The 21,896-nt window shown below is 42.4% G+C and overlaps 1 protein-coding gene across 1 annotated transcript in view; it reads right to left on the reverse strand.

Annotated features, from left to right (window-relative positions):
• The window catches only part of grxcr1a (glutaredoxin and cysteine rich domain containing 1 a), a 95,675-nt gene that overhangs the window by 49,478 nt on the left and 24,301 nt on the right, over window positions 1-21,896 (reverse strand). Inside the window, exon 2 of the mRNA XM_043692026.1 lies at window positions 12,155-12,394. Coding sequence (XP_043547961.1) covers window positions 12,155-12,394 — 240 coding nt within the window. The remainder of the gene's footprint in view (window positions 1-12,154; window positions 12,395-21,896) is intronic.

Here is a 21,896-nt window from a genome sequence, read left to right on the forward strand (position 1 = left end):
CAATTCTGAGAGAGTGTGGCCCTCAGCTGAGGCAGGGCAGACTGTAGAGAGGTTAGGTGCCGGTGCATTGCTGCAAGCGTGGAGCGGAGGACCTTGAAGGAGAACTGTTGCTGGTGTTTTTGAACCTGTAGTCTGTACTGTTTGTCCTGTTCGGGTCCGAACTCTGCTGGTTTAAAGGTGGTCCGGAGTCCGTGTAGGATGAGTTGGTTACGAAGGCATGCACTGAGGAAGCAAATGTGACTGTGGTACCGAGTTTGTTTCACGACATGGTTGAAGAGCTTCAGGGCAGAGGAAATGACCTGGGAGTTGCAGTTCTCTTTCTAGCCCTCACTCAACTGGTTGCAACAAGTACTTTTATTTATATTTTAGTATGTGCCTATCACACTCAATTAAAATATAATTAATTCATCAGAATTATTGAGCCAAAGATTTCTTTGAGTTAAAGAAATTTATTTCAAGGAAAATATTCAAAACATGGCATCCAATGTACACAAACTCAGCAGATAAATTTAAAAAGAAGTGGGGCACAAGAAGGTTCAGCCAGTTGCAAGTTGAAGTTTTTAGAGAACTTGAGTTGTGAGAAATGACCTATGTCCTAAATTTCCTTATTTCTTCATTAATGGTAAAATTTGTAAATTTTGAGTTCTCAGTAATAGTTGCTCCTCCGAGTTACTTTTTCATGAGTCACCATTTTTTCAGGATGAGAGTGACAGACAGACAGACAGAGATAATGTTTTCCAGTTGTTGCTTACAAGTTAATAGTGTCTCTATACTACTGCTTGGTAGCATCAATAAAGATTTGTTTGTTATGTCCTAAGTCTGCTCATTATTTGTTCAAGATGGAAACTCTGCAACCTTCCATCTCAATGTGCAATTTCCAGAAAAGTGTGCATCAACTAGGAGGCATAAGTCAATACCTTTTTGTATAGTTGTTAATTTTCCTTCTGACTGATTCATGTTTATGAATGTATTTCATGAACTTGACTCAATTCAGTCAGGAGATCACAGCAGCAAATCTAGGTCAGTATCTTTCCATTTTCGAAACAGCTTTAGTACATGATTAGTATCAGATAATGAAAGTTGAGTAATGGTAGTTGTTTTTTACTATGATGATAATAGTATGCAGGATAATATTGATTGACGATGAGCTATGTAAGCTTGGTGTCAGGAATGCTTCTTGATGGGGGCTGTATGCTTGAGGCTACCTACAAATTCTACTATAATAAAACAAAGAACTACAGATACTGAAGATCTGCAACAACAGAAGTTGCTGAGGAAGGGTCACTGGACTCAAAACATTAACTCTGTTTCTCTCGCCACAGAAGATGCCAGACCTGCTGAGTTTCTACAACATTTTCAGGTTCTATTTTTGTACAAGTTCTACTGGCATGGCAGGTGTATAAAAGACTATGTGGACATGTTATAGACTTTGGATTCAGCAATGGATTGATGTAATCAATTTAGCTACCAACAACAACTGCACTCATGCAACTGCTCTTCCCTCTGCCTTATCAGCTGTTAAAGGACTTGTCAACATCTTTACCTGACTTGCACTCATGCAACAATCTTACAAACAAGGGTCAATTTTATGGGCAAAGTCTTCCTTGGCCATAAACAATGTAGGCGAGAAATCTAGGAAAATTGGGTGAGATGTTGAGCAAGGACCTTCACAAGTTGATTTTCCAACCAAGTCCTGGATATCAAGATGTGATTCTTTGAACTGAAAGATTAGAGGCCTATTAATGGAGATAGTCGCTCATTATCACTTTCATTACACCCCATTAACATGGATGCTCCCGTTCTCCCACCCACGGATAGAACTCCAAGAAATCACAGCACAAAGTCAGAGTGCTTGCTGCTTTCTCCAAACCTCGAACATGAATGCCTCAGCAACATTCACATATAAAGGTATGCTTTGTCTGGTTAGCACACAAAAAATCCACTTTTCATTGTATCTCAGTACATCTGACAATAATAAACCAAAACAATTTAAACATCTCAGGTCATGCTTCATGGGCAGCAGTCGCTGATGTCGGCATTGCCATATCATCCCTGACCTACTTACTGTACACTTCTGCATTTTGATGCTGCATCAGCACCTTCCATTGCAATAAAATAAAACAAATAACTGAGCATGCTGGAAATCTGAAACAAAGACCGAAATTACTGAAGAGACTCAGCAGGTCAGCAGCATCTATGGACAAAAAGCAGAGTCAATGTTTCGAGCCCAGTGATTCCTCATCAACATCTTTCATTGTACTGTTGCTGTAAGGAAACTTTGCATGTAGGGACAGACATCATGGAGCTCATGGACTGGACCAATGAGAATCTCGGGGCTGCTCATTTGTTCATGTCATGTCCATTCACTTTGCACCTAACTGGATTCTTACAGCATTCCTACCTTCCTTTGTCTTTTTAAGCTTTTTCCTCTCAGCCAGAGCTTAAACGTTTCTGGTACCTCTGTCTTGCCTTGCTATGAAGTGCAGACAAAAAGCCCTGTCTGCAAAATGTAGTGCCAATTCTCCCGATATGCCAACTCCAGGTCTTTCTGTCATTGAAGCAAAAAGCAAAGACTTTCTGATTCACAGGATAGACCCAATAGCCAAGATGTTCCAAGGTCTGAAAGTTGCCAGCAAATTTGTGGAGAGGACAGGGGCAGGCACAGAGTAGATATGCACTGAATTAGTACTTTTTCATATTGAAAACCACTTGATGGAAGCACTGAGGGACAAGGGCACAGAAATGTACTCTGGATAAGTGACATCAATGTTGTACCATTACTGACCAAGCTGGTTGAATTCTACAGAACATTGCTACTAGACTCTGTCTGCAGCATATAGTGAGGCAACCAACAAGAAGGAGATACATACTTTACTTTGTTCTCACCAAATATCGACTACAAAACTATTTTCTTTTGTAATAAGTCATGGAACGTGGGCATCATTGGGTGGGCCAGTATTTATTGCCTGTAGTGGCACAATAGCTCAGTGGTTAGCACTCCTGCTTCACAGCACCAGGGTCTTGGGTTTGATTCCAGCCTCGGGCGACTATCTCCATGGAGTTTGCACATTCTCCCCATGTTTGTGTGGGATTCCTCTGGGTGCTCCGGTTTCCTCCCACAGTTCAAAGATGTGCAGATTAGGTGAATTGGCCATGCTAAATTGCCTATAGTGTCCAAGGATGTGTAGGCTAGGTGCAATAGTCAGCGAAAATGGAGAGTAATAAGGGCAAGGGAATGGGTCTGGGTGGGATACTCTTCGGAGGGTCAGTGTTGACTTGTTGGGCCAAATAGCCTGTTTCCACACTGTAGGGATTCTATGATTCTAGGTGGCGATGAACTGCTGCAGTCCACACACCATAGTGCACTGTCTACAATGCATTTAGGGAGGGAATTTGAGGACTTTGACCCAGCAACACTGAAGGAGTAGCGATATATTTCCAAGTCAGGATGGTGAGTGGCTTGGAGCAGAACATATAGGTTGTGGAGTTCCCATTTATCTGCTGCCCTACTCCAGCAGGGGTCTGGTGAACTTCTGCTATCTCCTAGATGGCACACTTTGCTGTTATAGAGCGTCAGTGATGGAGGGAGTGGATGCTTGTTGATGTGGTGACAATCAAATAGGTTGCTTTAGCGTGGATGATGTCAAGCTCCTTACTTCTGTTGGAACTACAAGCAGGAAGTATTTCATCACAATCTTGATTTGCACCTTGTAGATAGTGGACAGGCTTTAGGAGTCAGAGGATGAGCTCCTCGCTGCAATATTCCTCGCCTCTGACCATCTCTTGTAGCCACTATATTTATATGGATAGTCCAGTTCATTTTCTGGTTAATGGTAGACACCCTCGATGTTAATAGTGGATGATTCAATAATAGTGATGTCTTTGAACATCAAGGAGTGATAGCCAGATTATCTTATTATTGGACATGATCATTCCCTTTCATTTGTGTGGCACAAATGTTACTTACTACTTGTCAGCCCAATTCAGGATCTTTTCCAGGTTTTGTTACATTTGAACATGGACTGCTTCAATATCTGAGGAGTTTCCAGTGATACTGAGCATTGTGCAATCATTGTTAGACATCTCGACTTCAACCTTATGAGAGAGAGAAGATCATTGATGAAGCAGTTGACGATGGCTGGGCTTTGGACACTACTCACTATCAACATCCTGGAACCCAACTGACCAGAAACTGAGCTGGACCAGCCATTTGAATACTTTAGCCACAAAAGCGACTCAAGGGCTGTGAATTCTGCAGCATTGCCTGACTCCCAAAGCCTATGCATCATTTAGAAAGCACAAATGACAAATGTGATGCAATACTTTCTACTTGTCCAAATGGGTGTAGCTCTACCAACACTCACAAAACTTGACAACATCTAAACAAAGCAGGCCATTTGATTGGCACCCCATCCAATCTTTCAACATTCACTTCCTTCACCACTAAAACACAATAGCAGCAGTAGGTAATCTCTACAAGGATGTACTGCAGTAATACACCCAGCTCCATTGATGGTATCTTTCAATTACACACACAATCTCTCCCATCTAGAAGGACGAGGGCAACAAATGCATGGGAATACCACCATTTGCAAATTCCCCTCCAAGGCACATCACCATCCTGAGTTGCATCTATATCACCATTCCTTAATTGTCGCTTGAGCTAGAACCCTTCCTCATAGCACTGTTAATGGCCCTACATCGCAAGGACTGCAGAAATTCAGGAAGGGAGATTACCTCTACTTTCCCCAGGACAAGTAGAGAACAGCAATAAATTCTGACATACTTAGTGATGCGTATATTCTGTAGATGATTTTTAAAAAATCCAAACTGCCTGTGACAATGGTAATCTATGTGTTATGTACGGTTGGATCAAGAGGCCACATGCTCCTTTGGTGATCAAAGCTGCCCATATGAAATTAGCACATGGTAAAGTGCTCATCAAAGAAGAGAACTGATATCCCGGAGAGTTGAACATTGCTATGAGCTGTACTCTGATGAGACAGACAATTTGGTGCTCCTTCCCAGATTCTTGTAATTGTTGAAAAAGTATTTGTTTTCTTTAAAAGAGAATTGATTCCTTAGCAAACAGAAAAGCGAGTAAGAATTGAATTCCAACTGAATTGTTGAAAGGCGTATGTCTTATCTATCACAGTTTCATGACCCCACCTTTCTCTTTTGGAGGGCAGGATCCAATCCACAAATCATGTATGACACAAACACGATCATGTTAAAGAAAAATAAAGGTAACTGAAGCTGCATCTACACAGGTAGCTAATCCTCAGTGTCAGGTCTTTGGTCGGGTCATGCTGAAAAGAATTGTTACAGCACACATGCAGGCTATTTGACCCATTGTGTCTCCACTGCTTCTCTGAGCAACAAGCTATCTAGTGCCATTTCCCCACCTTCTCCCAACAACTCTGCACAGTGTTCATATTCAGATAACAACCCAATTCTCTCTGGAATGCCTCAGTTGAAACCACTTCCAGTACAACTGTCAGTGTCAGCATAGGGTCACATGTCCTGCTTTCTTTAAATTTAAAGTTACAATCTCTAAACATTATCATCTTATAAATATCTTCACTGTAACATTAGGGCCTATGTGACAGTTTAGGATTTGGTCCCAATTAGTTCAGGCACAGCCCGTAAAATACAACCTTTCTATTGTATTGACTGATTGTCTTGAAGCCAATTGAATTGATCATTTATGAAAGCTATATGAGAGCAGTCAGGCACCAACCTGACATCATGGCACACTATATCATGGCAGCATCAGAGGACCAGCTGTCTGATTTGTTACCATAAAATCAACTCTATGTTTTTTAATTGTTTAGTTGACATACTAGGGAGCCATGTAGGCCAAAGTGAATGGCCTCATACTTCCCATATTTAACTTCATCTACAATCTTTTTGTTCCCACACACTTTGATTTCTCTCATAATGTCTTGTGAAGAACCTTATCAATTGCCTTTTGTAAGTCTGTATAGACAACATCAAAAATCAGTTCAACTTGTTCATGATCACCTCAGATAATTTAGTCAAATGAGTTAGACTTGATCTATCTTTTACAAATCTACACTTGCATTGTGCAGTAAAAGTTCAAGAGATCATTTGTTCTGTCCCTGTTGGTTTCCTGTAATTGTCCAACAACTGCAGGTTTGTAGCTTTTGCCCTTACTGTTTTTCTTAAATGGCAAGAGTGAGTGTTACAATTGTTCAGGAAGCTATACATAATTTTTTTAAAAACAGCACAATTTCAAAAGATAGAATGTATTACAAAAGGTGTATGAAAATAAAAACTCCAGTGATGAATTTGCAGCAGCACTATTGTGAAGTTGATGGCTAAGCATAATTGCATTCAGATGGCAGGAAAGAATAGATTTTATGAAACAATTCTCCCAGCATGTATGTCACATAATAGCAATATCTACTGGAAATATAATGGTGGATATAAACACAACCTCGCTGAATTGTTTTCTACTTTTTTACTGGCTTGAGGTCGTAGAGTCATAAAATCATCAATGTTTATATAATCTGGCTCATTCTTTCTGCATTAATTGTCCTTAACAGGAACTCAACTATGTTAATTCGACATCCTTCCCCAAATCCGAGAAAATCTCTCTCCATTTTTTCCCCAATTCCCTTTTACATCCATAATAAGTATGGAAATACAATCATGTGAGATGAATATGGACAGGTTAAGTGAGTGAACACACATTTGACAGCTAGTACCTAAAAAGGTTAGCTCGCATCAATAGATAAACCCCACCAATCAGATTGTAAAAAAATGATCTTAGCAGAAGCTAAAGAAAGTGTTGCAGCACCAGTTATTCTGATGTTAAGCCGCTTTGGCTTATGGTAATATACACACTCTTCAGGTGAATCTGATGTCTCACAAATTATGCATTCCTGATGTAATGAAGTTTACTATTGCGTAATTTGTAATGAACCTATACTGTTTTGAAGATTGAGCCTATCTTTTGCTCAAGACATTGCCTGGACATCTTTCCCCACTTGGCTTTAGTAACTAAGAACAATAAGGAGGATTGGTGAAAGTCAATATCCCCCCACCCCCAGCCAAGGTATGTCAGATGGTCCAGGAAAGCATTAGCATTTCTTCTATTCTAGCACTATACCAAGTGCTGGGCACCTGTTGTCATTTACAGCTCTACAGATTTTGACCAGATCCTGCGAGCCTGAGGAAATATTCAGTTCTACAAAAGCCACAGCCAACTGAAAGAAGAGAGAATTCCAGTCAGAAAACAGTGAGAATATCTTTAAATATTCAGTCGCTCAAAAGTACACACAGCCAGTCAGCTTCTCTGAATGGAGCAAGCCAGGCAGCATCAGGAGGTGGAGAAGTCAATGTTTCATACCCAAAACATTGACTTCTCTACCTCCTGATGCTGCCTGGTTTGCTGTGTTCTTCCAGCCTCCTGTTTGTCTACTTTGGGTTCCAGGTTAGATTAGATTAGATTAGATTAGATTACAGTGTGGAAACAGGCCCTTCGGCCCAACAAGTCCACACCGACCCGCCGAAGCGAAACCCACCCATACCCCTACATTTACCCCTTACCTAACACTATGGGCAATTTAGTATGGCCAATTCACCTGACCCTGCACATCTTTGGACTGTGGGAGGAAACCGGAGCACCCGGAGGAAACCCACGCAGACACGGGGAGAATGTGCAAACTCCACACAGTCAGTCGCCTGAGGCGGGAATTGAACCCGGGTCTCTGGCGCTGTGAGGCAGCAGTGCTAACCACTGTGCCACCGTGCCGCCCAGTTGTTTTGTCTCTCTGAATACAGCAGCCAGCAATTTAAAAAAAAACTGGAGTAGCACTAAGTCTGTCTAAAGAAGCATAAAAACAGACAGAAATAACGCAATAACTGAGAAGACCTCCAAAGACCACACAGAGTTTTATCAAAGCTACAAGATAAAAATCCAAATTGTAAACTTGGGATACAATGGTTAATATCAGGCATCCTAAGTAAGTTAGGTCCCTGGCAACATGTGTTTAAGTTCTTACATTTGAAGAAGAATTCCAGACTGTGAAGTTAACTGGATATTGTTATGTTTAGTAAACAGCTATTTATAAAATTGTTGAAAATCATTGGACAATTCGGTGAAAACAGTTTGATAAAAGGTCACTCTTTCAGGAAATCGTTAAAATGGCTGCATATTGAATTAATTAGAGTCAGAAATTAAAAGGCAAATGAGGAGTTCATTGAAAAGAATCAGTGGTTTGAAGGAGAAAAAACATTTTATTATACAACAGAAACTTTTCTTAAGGATGCGATATCAGGAATACTGTGCTTTTTTCAGTTTAAAATAATGACATGAATATAAAGGAGAATAAGTAGAAACAGTGTGACTTCACCATATTGATGAAAAAAGGTGTGGATACAATTAAAAAGGAGAAGAAGTAATATAAATGTAAAAATAAAAGAGTGTATTTCTTCATTTTAAAGCATTTTGGCAATTTTTTAAATGAACAATATTTTTGCATAAGTAGGAGGATAATTATAAACCATTTAGATGATTTTCAACTTTACGTATCAGAAATGAAAGAAAGTTTCTGAAAAAGAAAATAAGATAGAAGTTAGAAATCTCTAATAAAACAACAAAGCTTCTCAATGAAAGAGTCTTATTAACAATTAATCTTCATTATCTAGTGATTCAAGCAAATGGCTCAGTGGTTAGCACTGCTGCCTCCCAGCACCTGGATTCAATCCCTGCCTTGGGCAACTGTCTGAGTGGAGTTTGCGCATCCTCCCTGTGTCTGTGAGGGTTTCCTCTGGGTCCTCTGCAGGCCAGGAGAATTGCCCATAGTGTTAGGTGCATTTGTCAGAGGGGGGAGGGTTGGGCTGAAGGGCCTGTTTCCATTCTGTAGGGAATCTAATCTAAATAATTTTTTTCAAACTTGCAGATGAGAACAATGTTTAAAACAATTGAAGTGATTGTACAATTTAAACACTGAACAGCAATTATATATACAAAGAAAAATTAAAATTCTCTTTTGGCTTTCAAATACATAATTTAAATCAGTGAAGGAAAAATAATTAATATAATGATAATGGAGAAGGATATTACACATCCAAGCAGACTTAAAATCACAAATCCTCCATTCATAGAATTAAACTGGCTGATCGGGAAGATACAATTCATGCAGTTCAGGTTTGCTTCAGGATTACAGAAGAAGCTAAGAACCAGAGAACACATTGATTTACTCTGGAGCAGATTGTGTTTTGATTGAAAGACTTTGCGAAGAGGAAAAAATGAGGTGGGATAGGGCTATCACTTTGCTAGGGCTGTACAATAAATATCCAAATAATCAGGAAAAGAAGAAAGGCAAACATGTAGGCATCTCAGAGAAGCGTAAACATAACAGCATAAGTATAGCAGGGTAGTTCAACTTCCCCAGTATTAACTGGAATAAGTGAAAAACTTAGAGGAGGCAGAATTCTTAGATTGTATCCAAAAGAGCTTTTTAAGCCAGCAAGTAGAAAGTCCTACAAAAGAGGTGGACCTAATGTTGAGCAACAAAGATGAGCAAGTCAGCGTGTCAGTGAGGAAGCAGTTCAGAGAGAGTGAACAAAATTCAGTAAGATTCAAGGTAATTATGGATAAGACAAAAGTAGATTGGAAGTAAAAGTTCTGAACTGGGTGAAGGTCAATTTTAATAAAAAAATACAGGATCTGTCCATAGTGAACTGTGGGCAGGTACTTGCAGGAAAATCCACGTCAGAGCCATGGGAGACATCCAAATGGTTAGTAATGAATGTGCAGGGCCAACAGGTTCCTATAAAGGGACAGGGTGAGACCAACAAGTTCAGAAAACCCTGGATGTCAAAGGATATTCAGAATTGGACAATAAATAAAAGGAGCCTATGGTAGATGTCAAATGCTCCAGATAGCAGATACTCTTGAGGCATATAGAAAGTGTAGGAAGTTATTTTAAAAAGATATTAGGAGAGCAAAGAGGAACATGAAAAAACACCAGCTGGTAACATTATGTAAAATCATAGGCATTTTATAATGATATTAGAGGCAAGAGAATGACCCAGGAAAGAGTGGGGCCCATTAGGGTCCAAAAGGGCAATCTCTTTGCAGAACCAGAATACATGGTTGGAGTTTCAAATGAGTACTTTGCAATGAAGGACAACGTCAGTATAGAAATCAGGAGGGGGACTGTGATATACTTGAACAAATTAACATTGAGTGGGAGGAGGTATTCACACTTCTAGTAGACTTGGAAGTGGATAAAAGCCTGAAACCAAATGAAATGTAGCCACACTAATGTGGGAGGGAGACTAGCAGCTTTCTTTTTAAAATCACTTTTTCTCTCTGGAAGTCTTGGGTCTTGTTGTCAAATGATGAAAATTGAATTTTGATAATCCATTTTAACTACAATCATAACAAGAATGTTGATGAGACCACATTAGGTGAGCTCCAGTTTTAAGAAAGAAAATAAATGCAGTGGTATTATCCCTAACTTTGGGCCAGGAGGCCCAGCTTCAAATCCCACCTGTACCAGAGGTGTATAATAACATCTCTGAACAGTTTGATTAGAAAATAGTTATAAATACAATAAAAGCAGTTCAGAGAAGGTTCAGATGACTGATTCCAGGAGAGGATGTAAAATATACTGGCTAGACTCTACGTTCAACCACTGAAGACTGATATTTTCTGGGGCTTGATTTCCAAGTGGTGGACTGTTCTGGTTTTAGCTGACAGTATGCATTTTGTTTTAATAGATTCCCCACCCAGATGCCAAGCTTCATTCCTTGTTTGCCAGAGAATGCTCTCGAAGAGGCTGTAGCTCTAGAACAGGTAAGTATCCTGCACCTCTGGGTATAGGTAATAGGGTGGGATGAGGTGAGAGAAGAGGTAACATGATTTGGAGTGTAATCTCAAGAGAGTGGAGAGACAAGACACAGATGTAGGTGTTGGTATGTGTTGCACACCAGGCAAGTGGTTTGGTCATCTGAGAAGTGGGTAGTCACAAATGAGTGATCGTGATGGAGAGTGTGGGGTTTAGTAAATGGGGCAGAATTGGAGAGTGGAGTGTACCAATCCATTTACAACCATTTGGTCCATCATGGTTGTGCTAGCTCATAGCTAGAGAAATACAACACAGATAGCACTACTCCTTTTTCTCCCTGAAATATTTCTTCACTATTTTGTTTAAAAGATTCAATACATTTTGCTTCAGTAACTTATTCCTGTAGCAAAGTATCCAAAAATAATGTTATGTGAATAAATTTCTCCGAACCTCCTGCCTGGTGCTAACTTTATATTGGTACAACAGACACATGGGCAAGAAGCTGTTGTGGTGCAAGGGTGCAGTCCCTACCTCTGGGCCAGAAGGCCTGGACTCAAGTATAGCCTGCCCCAGAGGTGTGTCATAAGATGTCAAAACAGATTGATTAATATTCCCTACACAATACAGTGAGGATTTGCATGGCACAGGGAGAACCAGAAAGCCTGAGTTTAAGTCCCACCTGGCCAGAGGTTTGTAATAACATCTTTGAACCGGTTAATGAACGAATCATAAAAAACTATATCATGTAATATTTTTAAAATGAGACTAGCATTGATTACAAGGAATGAGAGTTCCTTTCTTGCCCAATTGAACCTAATATGTTAACCAGTTCTTGCCCAATAACCAACTTTCTGTCTATGTTGTGCCATTCCTTTAATACTACTCACTTGAACAATTTTATCAAACTTCTGTAAAAACCCATTCTCTTAAACTTTCATGGCACTGCAACTGTGGAAGTAATACTTTGTAGGTTTAGATGTGGGGAGAAATTCAAGCTTGTGCTGAATCTCGATCTGAAAGGCACTCATACTCAGGATCTAAAATCAAAATACAACTTTAAAAAAAGTCAATCATTTTTTCATGAATGACCACCACCAAAGCTAAATTTCACATCTATTTGACCGCTCACTGATCTCTCATCACTCAACGTTTACTGCGTGACTTAATCTTGGTAATTTGAATAGGTAAATGTACACATTAAGGACTAAATGTGAAATAGGATTCATTAGAATAGTGGAGAATGTATTGTTCTTTTTCTGTTGCCCAAAAATCAGGTGAAATGAAATAATAAACACATTTTGGCAATTGGCCAGAACTTCTTGACTTACCCCAAGGTAATGACCATCGATGAACACCACAGGTAAGGAAGGTGATTCATTAGCTCTCTTGCAACGCTCTTCTAGCTCCTTTCCATAATCACTGTTCAAAGCAATATTTTTCTCTTCCAATTTTACTCTGTGATTTTGGAAAATTTTCCTCACTATCTCACAGCGGTCAAATGTTGTCCTCACAACACGAAGGCTAGTTGTGTAGATTACTATTCTTCCAAATTCTAGTGTTAGTGGTGGCTGCAACAAATAAAGAGAGGTCTCAAACACAGTCTCATCCTTTCCTTATTATGTTACTAACTGCACCCATATCCAGTTTAGGAGACAGTTCTGATAGTTGCAGTGTTAAAGGATCTGTCTGTGCCACTTTTTAAAATTGGATTTCTACTTTTAACTCATGGATGTTACGTCTTGCAGGGCTCGGGGAATCTAATGGTTAAAAACAAAAAAGAAATGCCAGATTCAGCAGCTTTGCTTATGGATCAGGAGGAGCAGGAGTGTTTCCTCTAATCCCAATAAGCAAACTCAGCCTCATTCACCTCACATTATCCAGCCCACATCACCCAATCGTTCAAATCCGCCACTCGATCTCTGACTGAACCCAGGATGGCCCTCCACCCCGTGCCTTAACCCTACCTTCCCCACCTGTATTCCCACCCAAAATATTGCCTGACTTCGAGCCAAAAATACTTCAGTTTACTTTCAGCGGGACATTCGGGAAATAATAACTTTCAAGATTCCCAATCAGAATTCCTACTTCCCCGTGTGGATTTTCTTTACTGACATGAAGTAAAAATGAAAGCCCACATGTGATATGCCAATGCCTCGGAGACATTTCTGTTTGCTTTCAATCAAGTGACCTTTCCCACAATGTTAAAGGTTTATGGATCAATCTGTCGGGAGAGTAATTCTTCCCAAGTTGCCTGTCAACACAGATATGCCTTTAATTATCTCCTTCGCTTCAGTTTGAATTGAAATGGAAGATCAGTAAATTTAAGTAGGCAGGAAATTAATTCTGAATGCTGTCTGCTTCCTTTCTACGTGTAACACAGGACGTGCATCAGGATACTTTTTGATATCTTTACTTTAAAAGTGGTACATTCTGGTAAACATTTTGATTTTGTTTTTGTTTCATAAAGGAAAAGTCAAATAAAAGAAACAAGAAAAAACTTCCATTTTAAAGCATTTTTCAGATCACCAGACATCTCTTACAGCCAATGAAGTACTTTAAAGTGGAGTCACTGTTTTAAGAAATAAAATAGTCAATAGCTAAACAAACTCCTGCAATTATCACTGTGATAATTGCCATTTAATCGGGGCTGAATCTTACCAGGAATTGGGTACATGTCACTTCCTGAAGAAGGGCTTATGCCCGAAACGTCGATTCTCCTGCTCCTTGGATGCTGCCTGACCTGCTGCGCTTTTCCAGCAACACATTTTTCAGCTCTGATCTCCAGCGTCTGCAGTCCTCACTTTCTCCTACATGTCACTTACCTCAACTTTCATGGAGGGTTTCTCTCTACAAGACCCAGCAGGTTTCCTCACGCTAACATTCAAAACTCACCCCATTAGCTAGGAAGCACAAGCCTGTCATACTGCTCTCATCGTATTCTGCTCCTTACAATGGGCAGAAATTCTCACTACTGCTGGGACATCCCAGGATCCCTGGCACGATGCTATGCTTGAAGACCAATGTGTACTCGGCCAAGTATTGTCAATCTTGGGTAGGCCTTCACTGGGAGAGCAGCCACAAGCCAGTGCTATCCAGGCTACATAGGTTGGATATACAAGTACACAGTCTCATGTCAATCACTGCTTAGGAAGCAAGTCACACAGCTCACCTGCCCATGGACTCATCGCATTCTACATCTTATAGGAACTCATCGCATTATCTTATAGAAACTTATCAGCCATGATTGAATGGTAGAGCAGACTTGATGGACCAAATGACCTAATTTCTGCTCCTATGTCTTATGGTCTTAACCCTGTTTAAGCTCAGTGTTTCCTCCATGTTTAACACAGCTGAGGGAGGACAGCACCTGGGAATCAGCAGGAGGTTTCCTTGCCCATATTTGACCTGATGATGTGAGACTTCATTGTGTTCAGATTAAATGTTGAGGATTCCTCGGGTATCCACTTTCTGACTGTATTCCACTGTGCCCACTGTTGGGTCTATCCTGCTGGTGGGTAGGAGCACATCCAGGGATGTTAGTAATGGTGTCTGGGACATTGTCTGTACGGAATGGTTCCATGAGTATAACAATGCCAGACTGTTGCTTGATTAGTCTGTGTGACACACTCCCAACTTTAGCATGAGCCCTCAGATATTAGTAAGGAGGACTTTGCAGCATTCACAATATTGTTTCTGCTGTTCTCATTTCTAGTGCGTAGACTAATATCAGGCAGTCCATCCTGTTTCATTCCTGTTTTGAGTTTTTTTGCCACTGAATAGCTTACTAGGCCATTTGTGAGGGCAGTTAAAAGTCAACCACATTGCTGCGGGAATGGAGTCACATGTAGACCAGACCAGATAAGGAAAGCATGATGTACCATAGATCACAGATAATTGTACATTGATGGATTGCAAGACTCAGCTGTGCCATAACATAGCTCTCTCAACACAATGTGTGCACAGTCTATCATCTCCTGCATTTGGGCAAAGTTGGCTCCATTGCCAAAATGTACTGCCTGGGCTGCTATACTGATCTTATCATGAGGAGAAAAGGTGAATCAGTGTGATCTGGTATCAAATGCAATGAGTAATATCCTTGAAAAAAACATGTGGGTGGATTATTGAAAAATCCCTGAGGCTCCTTGGAAGGAGCTAGCTACATAAAAGCTTCGTACAGCTGTCACCTTGGTGACGGTTGGGATAGGATGGCTACCCACACCTTTGTGTTGCAGATCCCATTCCAACATTTGGGACATTCTGGGACAGTGTCCTAGGATATCCTTCACCTTCAGTAACACTGCACCTTGTCATCTGGAGGAAATGATATCGAGAACAATAGGCTCTGTACCTCCTCTGAGGTAACTGACCTTCATCTGTGACCTCTTCCTGTGGATGCTATTCAGCATTCACTGGAGATTGTACTGGCACTGGGCATGTGTTATCCCTCCATCTCTCCTGCACCATCATTGCACAGCACTGCAATCTTTGCTGTGGCTGGATCCACCAGTCATGCTTCCAAAGAACCTGCATTGGGGACATAAGACATGTAACAAATCCTTAGTAATGTGGACAGTCAGCATCCACATCACTGAGAAATGACAGTTTAGCACACTCCACTGTACAGGGACACAAAGCACTCCTCCTTAACAAGGAACTTTGACAAAGGACTTTAATCCGATGAATGCAGCATTAGTCATGCCATAAAGAGAAAGCAGGAGACTGTAGGTACTACATGAATCCTGAGACTTTATTTTCCCAGTCCCCTATCACCCAAGAAAAGCATCATTGCATACAAGAGCATGTTGACAAATACTTAGACTTCAAAGTGAGAGGGAATCAGTTCTGTATTCCTAAGTTGCCTTTGAGATCTTGCTTTAGCTTTGTGCTTTTGATGGTTTTTAAGTTGCTTATGATTACTTCCAATTCACAGAGATGAATATCTTCAATCTGAAATGACTGATGACACTGTCAAGATTGCTGATGATCAGGATTTGTATTCTCCCACATTAGACATGCGCGATGATATATTTACAGATGTATCAGCCCCTAATATGAAAGGTTTTGATTAATTTGAAGGGGCCTCCCATTGTTCCTGAGTGAAGCCCATGTCTTGGCACTGAAAGAAAACACTGGCTCTGCCCATTCCAGGCGCAGTAAGAGCCATTTTCTATTTGCAGTTTCCATTTTGAATTGACAGAATGTGCAGGTCATTTGTGTCACATTGAGTCTTGATAATCATGAACTACCCCAAAACCTTCATGTACCTTTCCTTCTGGGATTCTCTGTCTCGCCCATTAGTACTGAGTGTCCACACATTTCCACACACCTCTTTGCATTATAACTTCATCTCCCCGAATTACCTACTGAGCCTTAAAGTTTAGTCTTTCCTCACCATTGTGCTGCACATTCCAACCATCTAGGCACAATGGTGATAACAGTTATTGAATTCCCTCAAACCACATTATCTCCTGTCTTCCCAAGCACTATCATCTCCCACCTTATGTGTCAATTTCCCCCTTCACTATTCATGTCCCCTCAGCATCTCAGGCTGCTGCCTCCAATCCTGAGCATTGATTGGCCCAATGTCTTTAACCCCTTATCCCCTGAGATCATCCCATTGGCTTCCATTCAGATGACCCACAGGACGCACTATTGCCCATAGATTTAGATGTGCAGCCCTAACTGCGAAGTGGCCAGACCCCTGACTGATCTGTGTGCAGCTCCTGGCTGGCGTATCACAAATCCACTCGTTGTTTGCATTGAAGGTACAGAATCATACTCCACTCCATGACCTATGGGGATAAAGCAAAGCAGTCCACCGACTGTTCCCAAACCCCTGAACTGAGATCACTATGCTGATACATACTGAGGAATCACATTTACAGTGCATTGTGCCTTGGAGTAACATGTCCTCCACCCTGTTAATTGATCATGGATGACAACTGCGATAAGCTAACTAAAAACCAGATACTGTGAATCAGAAACCAAAACAGAAGTTGCTGGAAAGGTTCAACAGTTCTGGCAGCATCTGTGAAGAGAAATCAAAGTTAACGTTTTGAGTTCTGAGGAAGGGTCACCAGACCTGAAATATTAACCATGATAAGCTGCCTGGCCTCCTGTTTGCGCTAATCAGACAGGCAACAATGTGAGCTTTCAAGTTTTGGCTAAGGGATCAAAGTGCCAAACAGCCAGTTAAGGTAAGGTAAGGCAGGTATGCTGTGAGCATTAAAGTATGCACAAAGTGTGTGAGTGTTAAGAGAGCGAGCGAGCCTGGTCCACCCATGAACTGGGAAGTCCTAGCTCTGTGCGCACAGTATCCTTGTAGCAATATTGTGATGAAAGATGCCAGTGCACTCTGAAATGTAGCACTGAAGAGCAGAGCCATACTGTGCTTTGCTGATATGATGAGGCTGGTATGTGCTGAATGCCAAGGCCTGTGGATGGACTGCGTTTGCTGTTACTGCCCGTGGAGCATGTGCTGAGACATTAGAGCCTAATATCCAAAACGGAGATTCAGAATTGCATTTGGCAAACTGGAGTTGCCAGGTAACTACTCTGACTTTCATGTTGGGAATGGATGGTGCCTAGTTTCTATGTAATAGTTCGGAGAATAGGAAACTACAGATCAATAAGGGAAGGTTAGACATGCTAATAGCCCTCTCGCCACTCACTAAATTGAGAAACTCCGTCTGGTTGCCCAGCACCTTGGTTGGAAAATGGCCGTCGGTGATGGGAAGCTCCTTACTGTGCATCTCATGTGATTCTTGCCATGATCCACATCATTCGAGGGCTGGGAAAATCTCTGTATTTTTTTAATGATGACAGAGGAATAAGTACTGGTCAGGGCGCCAGGGTTAACTTCCTTGTATTTCATAATGAGTGGACACTCAGCAGACAATAAGCCAAACTTGACGTTGCATTCTTAATAACTTGTGATGCTGTAATTTCAGTTCAAAGTGAATGAAATTAGCCTACAAACAACATACCATCATGAATTACACAATTTTACAATGTTTATTCTAAAATTACTATTGGACAATAAAAGCACATAGTGGAGCAATTCCAATTTGTTTATTATAACTGTGCTTTAATCAATGTTCAATATTAGTTTATAATTATCTTGCTGTAATAATCTTTTTTTTTCAGAGACATAGAAAAGTACTTTTTAATATGGTCTTATCAGTGTTAATTATACCTTAAATAAAATTATGTATGTTTGTTTAAAGAATTATGGAAGCTCAGTCATTGAGTATACGAAAGACAGAAATCAATGAGGTTTTTTTTCTTTTTTCTTCCATGGATTGTCAGTATCACCAGCATGGCCAGAATTTGATATCATTTTTATGTATATTTGAATTGAGTGGCTTTATAGACGATTTCAGAGGGTAATTAAGAGTCGACCATATTATTTTTGTTCTGGAATCACATATAGGACAGACCAGGTAATTACAACAGATTTCCTTACTGAAAGGATATCAGTGAACCAGATGAGATTTGATTCTGTTTTCATGGTCATTATTATTGAACTAGCACTTTAATACCAGGTTTACTATTTGAATTCAAATTTTACTAGCTTGCAGGCCTGGGCCTCAAGGTTAATAGCCTGGTATGTTTATCATTACACCATCATATCTCCACAAGATATTAAATATATCAAGAATGTGAAGATACTGTGGAAAAATGGTATTGAATTAGAATTTTTTTTAATTTCAAAAATATACTTTATTCATAAAAATATTTTGATCTGTACAATTGGTCATGCCATACATATGTAAACATTCCATTTTTTTCCATACAAAGAGCGAGTAATCATTCCTATATACAGGTCTGTACGTTTACTATCCGTGTGTTTAGCTGAGGTGTCAGCGGAACCCACTTACTGTGTGGGCCCCCTGTTCTTTAGGCAGGCAGACGTTACACAGTGGTCTTTCCCCACCGTGCCTTGGCGGCAGTTGCCCCAAGCTTCAGCACGTCCCTCAACACATAGTCCTGGACCTTGGAATGTGCCAGTCCGCAACACTCAGTCGGGGTCAGCTCCTTCAGCTGGAAGATCAACAGGTTTCGGACAGACCAAAGAGCGTCTTTCACCAAGTTGATGATCCTCCAGGCACAGTTGATGTTCGTCTCTGTGTGCGTCCCAGGGAAGAGACCGTAGAGCACGGAGTCCCGCATCACGGCGCTGCTCGGGACGAACCTCGACAAACACCACTGCATTCCTCTCCAGACTTCCTTTGCAGAGGCACATTCCAGAAGGAGGTGTGTGACAGTCTCTTCCCCATGCAGCCGCTTCGAGGGTAGCGTGCGATGCGGCAGAGAATCCGGGCGTGCATAAGGGATCTCACAGGCAGAGCCCTTCTCACCACCAGCCAAGCCAGGTCTTGGTGCTTGTTGGAAAGCTCTGGCAATGAGGCATTCTGCCAAATGGCTTTGACAATCTGCCAAGGGAACTGCTCGACAGGATCCGCCCTCTCCTTTTCCCGAAGGGTCTCAAGGACACTATGTGCTGACCACTTCCTGATGGACTTGTGATCAAAGGTGTTTCTCTTCATAAGCTTCTCCACGAAGGACAGGTGATACGGAACGGTCGAACTACTTGGAGCGTTCCGTGGCAGTGAGGCCAGGCCCATCCTTCCCAACACCAGGGACAGGTAGAACCTCAGTACGTAGTGACACTTGGTGTTTGCGTACTGGGGATCCACGCACAGCTTGATGCAGCCATACACAAAGGTGGCCATCAGGGTGAGGGTGGCATTTGGTGTGTTTTTTCCCCCGTTGCCCAGAGCTTTGTACATTGAGGCCCTTCGGACCCTGACCATCTTTGATCTCCATACAAAATGGAAGATGGCCCAGGTGACTGCGACGGCACAGGTTCTGGGAATAGGCCAGACCTGTGCCACATATAACAGCAATGACAGTGTCTCACACCTGATGACCAGGTTTTTACCCATGATGGCAAGCGTCTGTAGCTTCCATCTGCCCAGTTTCTGCCTCACTTTCTTGATATGCTCCCCCCCAAGATTTGGCGCATGTCCCAGCCCCCCCGAACCAAATACCCAGCACCTTCAGGTGGTCAGTCCTGACGGTGAAGGGAATGAAGAATTGGTCGGCCCAGTTCCCAAAGAACACGGCCTCGCTCTTTCCTCGGTTGACCTTGGCTCCCGAGGTCCATTCGAACTGGTCACATATGCACAAGAGTTTGTGCACGGACAGCGGATCCGAGCAGAAAGCGGCGAAATCATCCAAGTACAGGGAGGCCTTACCTGTAGGCCCCCGCTACCAGAAATAGTCGCCCCTCTCAGGCTCGCATCCTTCCTGATGGACTCGGCAAATGGCTCTATGCAGCACACAAACAAGGCAGGAGAGACAGGGCAGCCCTGCCTGACTCCAGAGCTGACTGGGCGGCACGGTGGCACAGTGGCTAGCAATGCTGCCTCACAGCGCCAGAGACCTGGGTTCAATTCCCGCCTCAGGCGACTGACTGTGTGGAGTTTGCACGTTCTCCCCGTGTCTGCGTGGGTTTCCTCCGGGTGCTCCAGTTTCCTCCCACAGTCCAAAGATGTGCAGGTCAGGTGAATTGGCCATGCTAAATTGCCCGTAGTGTTAGGTAAGGGGTAAATGTAGGGGTATGGGTGGGTTGCGCTTCGGCGGGGTGGTGTAGACTTGTTGGGCCGAAGGGCCTGTTTCCACACTGTAAGTAATCTAATCTAATCTAATCTAATCTAATCTATCTGATTCCCACCCATTGACTGAGACTGCACTGACAATGTTGGTGTAGAGCAGTCTCATCCAATTACAGATTCCCTCCTCAAAGCCCATTTTGGAGAGAACATCTCTCATATACGTGTGTGATATCCTGTCAAAGGCTTTCTCCTGGTCCAGGCCATTGAGGCAGGTATCCAACCCTTTGTCCTGCACGTAGGCGATCGTATCCCTGAGGAGTGCGAGACTCTCAACAATCTTCCTGCCCAGTCAGCACAGGTTTGGTCAGGGTGGATCACCGTTCCCAGAGCAGACCTGACCCGATTGGCGATGACCTTTGCCAAGATTTTGTAATCTGCATTTAATACTGAGATTGGTCGCTAATTTCTGATTTCCTCCCTCTCCCCCTTCTGCTTGTAGATGAGAGTGATGATGCTTGTCCTCATGGATTCACTCATGGTACCTGCCTGAAGCAGGTCCTGGCCAATCAAGTCCCACAGAGCAGAATAGAGCTCGACCGATAAGCCATCACTTCTGGGAGTTTTATTCTTTGCGAAGGACTCGAGGGCCTTGGTCAGCTCGTCCAGAGATAACGGCTGGTCCAGCCTCTCCTGTGTTCTGTCGTCTAAGACCTCTGTGATAGAGGACAGGAACGATTGGGAGGCCGTGCTGTCGGTTGGCTTCGCGTCAGACAGACTGGCATAGAAGGATTTGCTGATCCTCATGATGTCAGCCTGAGATGACGTTATCGAGCCATCTTCTTCCTTCAGGCTGCTGAGCACGGAGCTTTCTTTGTGCACCTTCTGGAAGAAGAAACGTGAGCACGTCTCGTCCTGCTCCACCAAGCGGACCCTGGACCGGAAGATTATCTTGGAGGCCTCGGAGGCAAAGAGCGAGGCTTGCTGGCCCTTCACCTCCTTGAGGTCCTCCATGACATCGACCCCCAACATCTGCAGCAAGAGCAGGTTCTGCATACTTTCCTGGAGCTGGGACAGTTTTCCCCGCCTCTCTCTCGCCTCCTGAACACCTTTGAGGATGAAGAACCTCTTGATGGTCCCTTTTACTGTTTCCCATCAGTCCGCTGGAGACTCAAAGAGGGGCTTCACAGTTCTCCAACCTGTGTAATCCCTCTTGAGCTCCTCAATGTTTGCCAGGGTCAACAGCTTGGTGTTCAGCTTCCACGTTCCCTTACCAGCCCGCTGCTCATCCTGTAGGTGACAGTCAGCCAGCAGAAGGCAGTGGTCAGAAAAGAACACCGGCTTGACATCGGTGGATCTGACCGAGAGCGTTCGGGACACAAACAGGTAATCTATCCTTGAGTGGATAGACCCGTCTGCCCGTGACCAGGTGTATCTACGCTGCGCTCCGTCT

The sequence above is a fragment of the Chiloscyllium plagiosum genome, chromosome 1, assembly GCF_004010195.1.
Source record: "Chiloscyllium plagiosum isolate BGI_BamShark_2017 chromosome 1, ASM401019v2, whole genome shotgun sequence".
Taxonomy (NCBI): Eukaryota; Metazoa; Chordata; class Chondrichthyes; order Orectolobiformes; family Hemiscylliidae; genus Chiloscyllium; species Chiloscyllium plagiosum.